The following is an 11,691-nucleotide window of genomic DNA, read 5'->3' as shown; positions in this document are numbered from 1 at the left end:
CTCCCACCATCGATATCACCTTTGATTGCTCTGGACACATCTACGCAAAAAGGTTCTGGCATGCAAATACTGACGAGGTACGTCAACCCTCTGCCAGCCCGTCTCTTATTTTCTGCAGTATATTCTTGCACTGCCTCCACCGCACTCGGGTTAGGTATAGGTGAGAGGGACAGGTTGAGAGATAATTGCAATAAACTAGAGCGCCTTCTCCTTTGGTACGAGTCGGGCTCGCCCGTCATGTGTGGGCAAACCCAGTGGAGTTGTTGTGTTCGGCGCCATAATCATCCTTGCCCCTTCAAACGAGGCTCGAGATGTCTACCCCCATCTCCACCGTGCGACTCCGTCAATCCCGGGAGTCAGTACTCTCTGTTAGTCGGCACTTGCACGTACCATAATTAGACGCATCGTGCATCGCATCATAGTTCATTTCCGCTTTAGGATTTTTGGTCGATGATGCCACTGTCGTAGATCGAGGCCATTATCCTTTACTGGCACTGAACCATCATATTTGGTGTCAGTCGAATGACGTCCTAGACGACGTCCGACATCATATATCATCATATAGATTAATTCATGTCGGATCGATTTTACCCAATCGATAGGTTGAGTCTCCAACACGTGGGGTGCCAAGCTACACCTCGTTTCCTAGAAGTTACAAAGGAGTGTGTATTGACTCACTCATGGAACCTGTTCATCATCAGTTACCGTGTATGTATAATCCCTCATCCACTTGACGCTCCTTGGACGACTTAGGGGATGGTCAACTGTCAAACCCTAATCGGTCATCTGAGTTAGTACTGATGCATTCAGAAATCATTGGAGAACTCTTCTCTGATATTTCACTGCCTTGGCCAAGGACTTCATCCCATCATCTTCCTTGAGCTGTCACTTTTTATACCGAGGGTGGACGATCACATCTTGACCACTCAATCATCTTCGTGAACTTCTTGATGTATGCGAACTAAGACCGTTTAGACTCTCATGATTAGAGACTCGTTGGCCATAGCCAAAGTACAACCGTCCGTCCACAAGACGTCTTTGGTGTCTCAGGTCTAAGGACCACTTATACAACCATGACGTGAATCAACCTGATTGACAGTTTGGTATAATACCATTCAGGGATTCGTACGTATCAATTCAATGAACTCTTTCCACTAAAGAGCACCCACTCTCTATCCTTAGTGTCTCCACACTAATGGCTATGGGATCGGCCATACTCATCATTTGAGTGAGGCTAGATAGTGCTATTCTATCCGTATACTTCGATGTCCTTCTTGCGTATCCTTCGAATAGGAATGTTTAGAATACATGCTTAAAGACTATTGATCGTAGTATTACGATCTCATTATAATTCACTTAGTCCGATCGTGTATTCATGGACTTCATTATAAGCATCACAGGTGCACTATAATGAATATGTTCTATTAATGAACATGGAACAAGATGTGGAATGTGTGATTGGCTTGCCGGCCACATATATTTCCATCATCTCTCTCAATTAAAATTTTGATAAAGATGAAAAGATTCCTTAACCCTTATTTATTTTAATATTTTGATAAAGATGAAAGTGATAAGCAAGAAATAAGGGGTGAATTATCCAATTTTGATCCCTTATCGTTGTCAATTTCAACTTATATAATAAAATTTTTGACACCCTAAACTTAAGATGTATGATGATGAGTATAGGGGTCATCCAAGGGAGGCTAGGAGGGCAATTCAATTATTGATCCAATTAAGTGATATGGCCCTAATTAGGGTTAATTTAATCTTCAATAAATATCAAATTACCCTAATTATATGAAGAATCCAGAAAGGAGGTAGAGGAGATGGGAAGAATAGAAGAATTAATGTTTCTCTAAATTGACTTCTTTGATCTAATAAAAAGGATCAAGGGAGTCAAGTATAGAGGTTAAGAAGAAAATTTAGAGTCAATTTGTTTTTGGGGGAACTGGGTATCCCAATTAGCTCACTACTCTCTCATAAATATAATCTATTCTTGCCTAGAAATTAAACTCTTTTTTGTTATTTTTTTGTTCTTAATGTGCAATTGGAACTGTTAGCTCAATTCAATTATCACTCCTATTAATCCTAGTAAGGGCTTGTACGCTCAAGCCAAGCGATTTAGAATTCTAGACTAAGACCAGAAAGAACAATCAAGAATTTCACTAAAAAATAATCCCAAATACACTAGAATTCAAATACAATGAAGTAAAAATACACAATAGAGTTGATCATGGCTGGTTCTCCTCTTTGTCTTGCAGCTGTGAAAGAGCTCCCTCCCTAATAACCTCCTCAGCTTGAATTTTGGTTCTTATACTTTGGTTAAATGGTCAAAATTATCATTTTACCCCACACTTCATTAATTTTTATCCATCGATGTAGACTTGATCTGATTGATCCAACCATATAGTTGGAAAGAAGAATTAACATGAGCAAGCCCATAAAATTTGAGCGCAAGCTGACTTTAGGATAAAGAGTAATTAATAAATGACTACTGACCAATCCTAGCCGTTGGATCAATATTTCATTTATTTAATTAAATTTTGATTTACTCAAATTTCATATTGTTTCTGATTGGCCAGCGCCATATGTACAGAAGTGTGGCGGCTTCTCTCTCGGCGTGCCTTGTACCCCCTTCCTGTGCTTTTTTACAAACGATGCCCTCTGGCCTTGACACGTCACCTTCTATGCGTGCATATTTGTATGCACAGCACGGGCTGTGCACCTATTCCCATCAAGAATTGGGGCAGCCAACGGCATTAAATCCATTGGATTCTACTCCGACGGACTAGATCTTGCCATGTGGTGCCGCAAACTCACTTTTTTGAAAATGTGCACAAAAGTCCTTGCTTTTAGTCACGCGCACAAACCAATGCTGCCCCCAAAATAATTGTCAATATGTCCCTCCACTCTCTCTCCTCCATATTTCCATGAAAATTGCAAAAAGAACCCCTAGAAAAATCCTTTTAAATTTTATAAGACTTTAAAATTATTTTTTATTGGATATTTATGCCTGTATCGCTTACCGAGAGCTGTTTTAAGGGTATACTTGCAACCGAATTATAAAAAAGTTCTTCCGACTTTAGAAATTCCTTAAATATCCTATTTTCCAAATAATTATACCCTTTCTATTTAAAAATTTCTTTCTTTCTCAAATAAATTCCCGAAGAATTCAATAAAATGCTAGAAAAATCTATAAAATTCATAAATTCATCCCCACATTAACATTAAATTTAGTTTTTAAACCTGCCATTTTAATTTAAACAGAGTTACTCCAAGTTTAAATAAATTCCATAAAATTCATAAATTTACAGAAAATTGGGGTAAAATCAGAATTCACTTGGAATAGTAATTAACATGTAAATATATGATAACAACCCTATTTTCAACTCTTTAAATGGATAAAAATGTGCTAATTACTTGAATTAAACAATGAATTTAGGATGTTATCAGAAAGCTTTCCTTAACCCCTCTCTCTTTATATTTTGAAAATATGAAAATATTCCATAATATCGCTCTTAATATTTTGAAATATCAAAATATTCCATAATCCATATCTAGTGATATTTTAAAAATATGAATGTATTCCTTAACCCATCTCTCTTATATTATGAAAATTATGTGAATATTCCCCAATCCTTTGCTCTTTCTCGATATTATGAAAATATGAAAATATTACTTCAGCCATCTCCCTACTAGTATATGAAAAAGATGAAAATATTCCTTATTTCATCTATCATTCGGCCCTATCTTCTCGTTTGCACGTTGTTCCCTACTTCCACTTTCTCCATTTTGGATCTATATTCATCTCTTCCCTGACCAAAACTTCCAAATTAAATACTTTAAATTTCCTTAATTATCCTTTACAAATTTCTTTCTTACGTGAGCTTAAGTTTTCTAATTATCCATTTTAAAATTTAAAAACCAATTTTAAGAAATTTTGGGAAGTTATCATCATTCTCAAGTATGTTCATTAAATTCATATTTATATTATTATCTAAAAAATAGATTATCTTTTATTCCTTCTCTATTTTCATTTTATATAATTGTTTAAGGACAAACTTACACATGATCATCATGAATATAATTTATTTAAGGTGAGATATAACCAACTGTTTGGTTTTTTTGTTTGATTGTTTGATAGGGAGTATTATCTTTGCTTTCTCCTCTTTTTACGACATACAAACTAATATAGTAGCCGAGTCTATGGCGATACGTGATGGTTTACTCCTATGTAAGGAACGAAACTTTCATCATGTTGTCGTAGAATCAGACTCATAAGTATTAGTTAACATGCTTCGTGCAGGTGAATGCTCCCAGTGGCAAGTGCAACGGGTATGGCAGGACATCATGCAATGTCGCCCCCGCACAACTAGTGTCCGTCACCAGGTGCGCGAGGGAAATCAGATAACAGATGCCCTTGCCAACCATGCAGTACATACACAAACCCCTTCCTCCCTTTTCCTTTCTTGGCAGGCACTCCCTCCGACAGTTCGTGGATGCTATCTCGTTGAACGCCTCGGCTTGCCGACGCTTCGTCTGTGATGCACATTGTTGAAGGACGGCCCATGGGAGTGGCAGATAGCATGGAGTGCTGGAGGCAGGAGAGTTCACCCCCTCGCATGATAGTTCGTCAAGTCGCGCATGTCCACGATGACAACTGCAAACGGCGGGGCGGACTACGCACTCCACTTTTGCATCGCGATGAGGGCTCCCCCAACTCCTACTTGCACGGGTGACCATCTCTCGACCTTCACTATGTAACACCTATGTACTTTTCCCTGCAACATGGGCGTGGGCGAGTAGGGCCCGTGTGTAATTAGGACATGTACGCTCGCTCCACGTCTAAAAACAATGAAAACACTACATTTTAACAATAAACACCCCCTGGCTGGCGTCTAGGGCACGAATGGATCAGTTTACGGGCACAACCGCAGGGTTGGACGTACTCGACACTGTGATTTTGCCCGTAATTCAAAAAAAAGGGACCAGAACTGTACTAACAAATGAAATGGACCAGGTCTGGACAATGAAAGGTCTGACCTGAACGAAATCCAGTTTAGTGTACACCTTGACTGGTTTGGAAAGTACAAGACCAATACCAATAACTTAAATCTCTACTCCATGTCACTACTCTACCAGATTGGGAGCCAAGGCTTTGAAGTTCCAAATTATCCCATAATAATAATCATTTTATGTTACAACTTTTCTGAGTTCCATGTTGAATGTCTTCTGAGTCTCCTTTACATAGTATACAAATTCCTAGTGAACCAATGTTTTACATACGTTCCGACTTCTCCCTTCACAGTTACATCATATTTTCAAGTTTTGAAAATACCAACTATAGTTAATATTAGCTAATAAATGGACACACAGGAATAAAAACTCGATCACCACAACCATATTTAATCCATATTTTAAAATGCACCTAAGACCAAATCTTAAAATCACTTTTCATTGGGGAATTAAAAATTTATGAGTACTAACCATCGTAATCTGCATTCACTTTTAATTGGGAATAAAAGCTTTTGAATATCCTCTGTAGTTAGATTATTTTACAAATATGCCTAAAACAAACTTCTAGAATTAGTTAAATGCGGGAATAAAGATTTTATGAATACCACCATTTTTATCATATATTAATGAAAACACAAGAATCACTTGGGTAACGCGAGAACAAAAAACCTATTGAAACCCAACCATAATTAGTTCATATTGACGAATAAACTTAGAACTTGCTTCACGAATTATTTTTAACGGGGCAATAGTAACTTTTTGAATAGCACAGTTTGATATCAGTCCTTAAAAAACTAATTCTAAAAATCATTTTTAATGCGGGAATAAAAACTTTATGAAATGCATCCCCTGTTAACTGATGGATAAATAAATATCCAGCATAATATAAATAAACTGGGACTAAAGCGACAGCGGTCCATGGTAGAGGGACAGGAAAGAACAAGGAATCAGTAAATCTCATCGTCAGGGACTTCGGGGATGAGGAACTTACGAGGGTCCTTGGCGAGTTCCTCATAGTTAACGCGTGGCTTCACGCGGTCAGGGACGGGTTCGAGGGGGATGATGGTCTCGCCATCAATGACTCGGTCAATGAGGCCATACTCGACGGCCTCCATGGGGGACATGTAGCGGTCCCGGTCCATGTCCTTCTCGACCTGGTCCAGGGGCCGGCCTGTGAACCCGGACACGATCCTGGTCACATTCTTCTTGCTGTGCATGATCTCTCGGGCCTGGATCTCCACGTCGATGGCCTGGCCGCTCGCGCCGCCCAGCGGCTGGTGCATCATGATCCGCGCATTGGGCATGGCCAGCCGCTTGCCCTTGGCCCCCCCACCCAGCACAATTGATGCCGTCGACGCCGCAATGCCCAGTGCCACTGTTGACACATCAGCCCGCACCAGCTGCACCACATCATAGATTGCCATCGTCGCGCTGCTCATCAACAAGAGGAAAAGACATCATCTTCCATCACATGGCAAGACAAGCAATAGTACACACTTCTTTCTAGATTTTTTCCTTATTTTTTTTGGAAAAGTTGGATTTCGAACAAAGGATATCGTTTTCCATCATTTACCAAGCAAAAATGCACACTCATTTCTGGGTTTTTCCTCAATTTTAAAACTCGGACGTTAAGAAGATATGACATCTTCCATCATTGGGCAAACATGAAGAGAATACGTAATATTCCATCATACGGCAAACATGAAACACATTCCTTTGTGGGTTTTGCCTTTTTTTTGGGAACAGGGAAGTTCGGAAAATATGACATGTGTCATCATCGGGCAAGGAAAGAAAATATACATTCCTTTGCAGGGTTCACCATTGTCTCCTTCGTTGTTGAATCAATTACCTGATTCTAATTAACGGGCTTGGCAATCTAATCAGAAACGGTCAATCTCAGAACTCCAATCATCATCATCATCATCATGGATGACGACTGGATGATGACAATAAAAATGGTGAATGATTGGATGACGAGAACAATGAGGCAGTTGTTATCATCATCTCTATCGTCCACTTGACTTCATCATCTATGTTCGGCTTGAACAAAAGACAATTAGTTAACAATGGTTTTCGTCATGAACAGAAAAATGACGATGATGATGGAGATGGATATGATACAGCTACATTGTACACGGAAATCTCACAGATAAATCATGGTTTATTCGAAACAAAACCAGTGATGCCATTGATCCAAAATTGAACTTTGGTAATGGCCTTTCGCAGAATAGCACAAAAGGATGACGATGGTATGTGATCAACACATACCAGTCAACTAATTTAAACAGTTCCTAAGATTTCATTTTTTGGAGAATAATAACCAAGGAAGACGATGATAATGACAGATTAGAAACATGGTTAGCCTATCGCTAGGCAATCATTAAGCATGAGACTGCTTCGGAAACTGATAAATACTAAGCGTCCGGGAATTTGGAAATTCATACAAATTCGAAATTACACGTTTTGATGATTAATTCCCAGAAAAAAATAACTAATGAACAATCCAATATCGGAGAAATCCGCCCATCATCCCCATAAAAGACGTAACTCAAAGGCCATTAAAATTATAAAACATTAAATCCATTTCATCACGAAAACCCACAAGCGGAAGTAGAATGACGCAGAAGACACCAACATGGGTTATACCCTAATGACGGTCTTCTAACCCAAGCGACACACAATAAAGGAAAGTAAAAAAAAAAAAAAACAGATGAATCAAAACAAAGAGGGTCAATAACATATCAAAACGCGATCAAATTTGAGAAATTCACTCACCTGAGAGAGCCTCCAGGGGAGTTAATGAAGAGGCGAATGTCCTTGGTGGGATCCTGGGCGTCCAAGAGCAGGAGCTGGCTGATGATGGCGTCCGCGACGAAGTCATCGATACTACTCCCCAGAAACACAATCCGCTCTCGCAGAAGCATACCCATCACATCAGAATCCGCGCCGCGAGGAGGTCCGGCCGGCGGAGCGGACGACGCAAACGTCCCCCGCGCGAACTCGAGACGCAATCCATTGCGCGCGGGCGGCGCCGCCGAGGACGCCCTAGTCGCGGACAAGCAGGAGGAGGCGAGGAATCTGACGCCACGAGGAGATGATCTGCACGCCCGGGGCTTGGAGGACGCCGCGAGGGATGAAGATGCCGCCGGAGTTGATACAAAGAGGGCCATGGCGAAGGGATTAGGAGCTCGGCTTCGTATCTCTTCGGCTGAGGGCAAGACGAAGCCCTATCGACATTTAAGAAATAGGATATCTTTCGAAATTCCATATTCACGAGCGTGATAAGTGAAGCCTCTAGATAAACCCCCCACCATTGTAGGTTATGATATTAAAAGAGGTTGTTTATTTGTGCTTGATGTAGTCTTCAGCTTTTTGGGGAAAAAACCCAATTGTCAGCATTTTGGTAAAGATAATTGGCACTTCAAGCAGAGTTTTCCATGGGAATACTATGGAAATATTTGAATTATTGACTTGCCTTCATGGTCATTTATAAAACACCCTATACAGATAAAAAAATAATGTATGATGGTTCACCTTAAATATTTTTTAATTATGGCTTATTGGGTTGTATAGGCGAGAGTCACGATGCAAGATTGTTTCAACGCATCTGAAGAACTTAAATTGCAAACAAATCATGTGAGATTCAAACCAATTCGTCAGATGCCCACCTAGTTGGTCCCATAATAAACCCCTTTGAAGATAAGAATGAGTACCATTAGGGCCCTAAGAGGCTATGAGTGGAATGGAAACAGGATCTGCACAGGATTTGACAATATGGTCTCCAAAAAAACTTTTTGCACACCAATTTGGATGTTCCTGACGCCATTTTTCATCTCAATCATGGTAAAACCTGCCTCCAATGCCATTAGGGAGAAAGTTCTAAGGCCATGATTGACTCAATCCTTTAACAATTTGTGCAGCAAAGACAGTGGAATTTTAAAAAACCTTTAAAACCATCATACACTATTTTTAGGGCATGATTTATCAGTTCATCAAGAGACACATGATTATCTGTTTAATTTTCAATCCTCTAAATATAGGAATGTGCCATTCTGATCAATTTGCGAGGGGAGGGGAGCCAAGGAGAAAAAAAGAGGAGGATGGGTACTTCAAGAACTTTCTCCTATTTTCATGACCTTATAAACTTTATGTATTTTTCCATTGTGATAAACCATAAATTTCATTAAGATTTTATACCCTCTAAACCATAAATTTCATTAAAATTTTTAGGCTCCCATTCATGCAATAATATTTATATAATTTTTCTTACTTGGTAAGAGGTAAATGAGTGTCAAATACATAGGGAGCAGGTAACAAGAGAGTAAATGTTGGTTAAAATATATATAAAGATACTTTATATATATTCTAAGAATTAAATTGAAGTAGGTAAAATAAAATAGTGAAAATTAATAGTAAAAAATCAAATAATTTTAATTTATTTAATTATAGACTAGAAAGTTAATATGATTTAAAGGAAATTTGGGGGCAACTTTTTTATAGTTCTTTGGAAATTTTCAAAACTTTTATATTAAAAATTAATTAAGAATTACATAAAAATACCTTTTGTCAGTTTTGGATCAATTCAAGTCAAACTATCTTGTTCAATTACAACTAGTTGGTCTGAGTTGACTCGATCATTAGCTGACTCAACCCAACAAATTTGGTGGTTTCACTGATTATCGCTAATTGGTTAGGCCAGCCATTGCCACCAGGTGTTGTGGGCAGCAGTTAGCAGCAATGAATGGCGGTGATGTGAGGTGAATGAAAAATACAATAAATTTTGTTATACGGATAATTTGTCAGTATGGTTTGATGAGTCAGAAAACTTGCCATCTAGGTTATCCACATGAGTCCTAGATAAAAATGAAAATATATTCAAATGAAATAGTTAAGTTCTTTGGGTTTGAAGATTCACCATACCCTAAGTCATTAGGGATTCTCACACAAACAAAGGATTATACACATATGGTAACCAATGAAAGAAAATGTTACATGAGAGAGTTCATATTTATACTTCGTATCTTCCAGAGCATGTGTTGTAACTTGGCACCCCAAGGGCTAAAAACTTAACTTATTGATTGGGTTAAATTTATCTCTAGTTAATTAATCTATATGTTGATATAGTTAATTAATAAGATTGGGTAATGATTTCTAGTGGGCCATTAAAGTTATTAACTATAATGATAAATGGGACTAGAGAGTCTCACATATAAGATTAAAGGACATTGGTGGATATAATTTATCAAAGGGACTTTTGAGAAAATTTTTTAATCAAAGAATAAATATGGGAGGTGATAAGCCAAAAATAGGGGTGAAGTTTGCAATATTTAAACCCCTTGTCGTTGTTAATTATAGCTTATACAATAAAATTTATAAAACCCTAACTTAAGATGCATGGTGATAAGTAAAGGGTATCATCCAAGGGAAGCTAGTAAGTTAATTCAATTGATGATCTAATTGAATAATTTGACACTAATTAAAGTTAATTTGATCTTCAATGAAGTTCAAATCACCCCAATTAGATGAGAAATTTAGAAAGGGAGGTAGGAGAGATGAGAGGAGTAGATGAAATAAGGGGTTCTAAGTTGAACTAATTGATCCAATCGAAAGGATTAAAGAATTCAATTAGAGAGATTAAGAAGAAAATCTAGAAGTGTTTTGGTTGGTTCTTTAGGTTTGACAATTCAGTAATAACTACTCTATTGGATAATGTAATTGAAAATTTAATATCCTAGAATGTTAACACTTTTTATAAGTTTTTTTATAGTTTTCTTTGATATGCACTTGGAATAGCTAGGAAATCTGATGCCGGACGTCGTCTCAACGGCGTCCGATCGTCACCGAGGGTAGGAACTCGGTGTCGTATCACTAACTAATTGGGTTACGTCCACGACGTCAACCGATGGATATGCGGAGAACAGAAATACACGTATGACGATAACGAGGACAATGGTTCTACGATGGTACGTGCAATGCGCCGACAAGCTATGAGAGCCAACCCGGAGCGGGGACGGGGTCGCCAAGCTGGGTCGAACCAGCCCTCCAAGTCGTCCGGGGTGGGTCGAGGGCGCGCACGCCGTCGAATGGGGGTAACTCCCACTGGAATGCTCACACGCTTCGGGGCGTCCCGACTCGTACCGGACAGGTAAGATGCTCGTCTTTGTTTCATCGTTCTCTCAATCTGTCCCACTCACCTATCTAACCCGAGCGCGGTGGAGGCAATACGAAAGAATACTGAAGGAAATAAATGACGTAAAGAGGCGAGGGGAAACAGAGTACCTTCGTCGCGCTGGCGACGGGACCTTCGTACCAACTGGTTCCGGAGGAGGGAGTTGTCGGGTGCGCCGGAGGTTGACTGGTGCGGAGGGGCGGTTGCGCGCAGCCGGCGCGGAGCGGTGCGGGGAGGCGTGGTCGACGGCGAGCAGTGCGGTGGGACGACGTCGCGAGCACGGCGGCGATGTTGCCGCGGTCGGACGACGGCGCGGTCACGGCTTCGCGCGACCGGAGCGACAGCTTGGTGAGGGCGAGCGGAGCGGCGCAGCGCGCGCGGCGGCGGCGCGCGCGGCGGCGAGGACGGCACGGCGGCAGCGCGGACGGCACGGCGGCGGCGCGGGCGGCGCGCGACGGCGCGCGCGGCGCGCGGCGCGGGCGCGCGGCGGCGCGGCGGGCGCGCGT

General features: G+C 40.3%; 1 protein-coding gene across 1 annotated transcript; it reads right to left on the bottom strand.

The window, feature by feature from the left end:
• Positions 1-5,880: 5,880 nt before the first annotated feature.
• CLPP4 (CLP protease P4) lies at positions 5,881-8,253 on the bottom strand. Its single transcript, XM_078585661.1, has 2 exons — positions 7,792-8,253; positions 5,881-6,447 (listed from the first exon to the last, which is right to left on the bottom strand). The coding sequence occupies exons 1-2, from the start codon at positions 8,184-8,186 to the stop codon at positions 5,964-5,966; spliced, it is 879 nt and encodes a 292-aa protein (XP_078441787.1). The 5' UTR covers positions 8,187-8,253; the 3' UTR covers positions 5,881-5,963.
• Positions 8,254-11,691: the final 3,438 nt, after the last annotated feature.

The sequence above is a fragment of the Wolffia australiana genome, chromosome 14, assembly GCF_029677425.1.
Source record: "Wolffia australiana isolate 7733 chromosome 14, ASM2967742v1".
In the NCBI taxonomy this organism is placed as follows: Eukaryota; Viridiplantae; Streptophyta; class Magnoliopsida; order Alismatales; family Araceae; genus Wolffia; species Wolffia australiana.
This window is presented reverse-complemented; position numbering and strand designations above follow the sequence as displayed.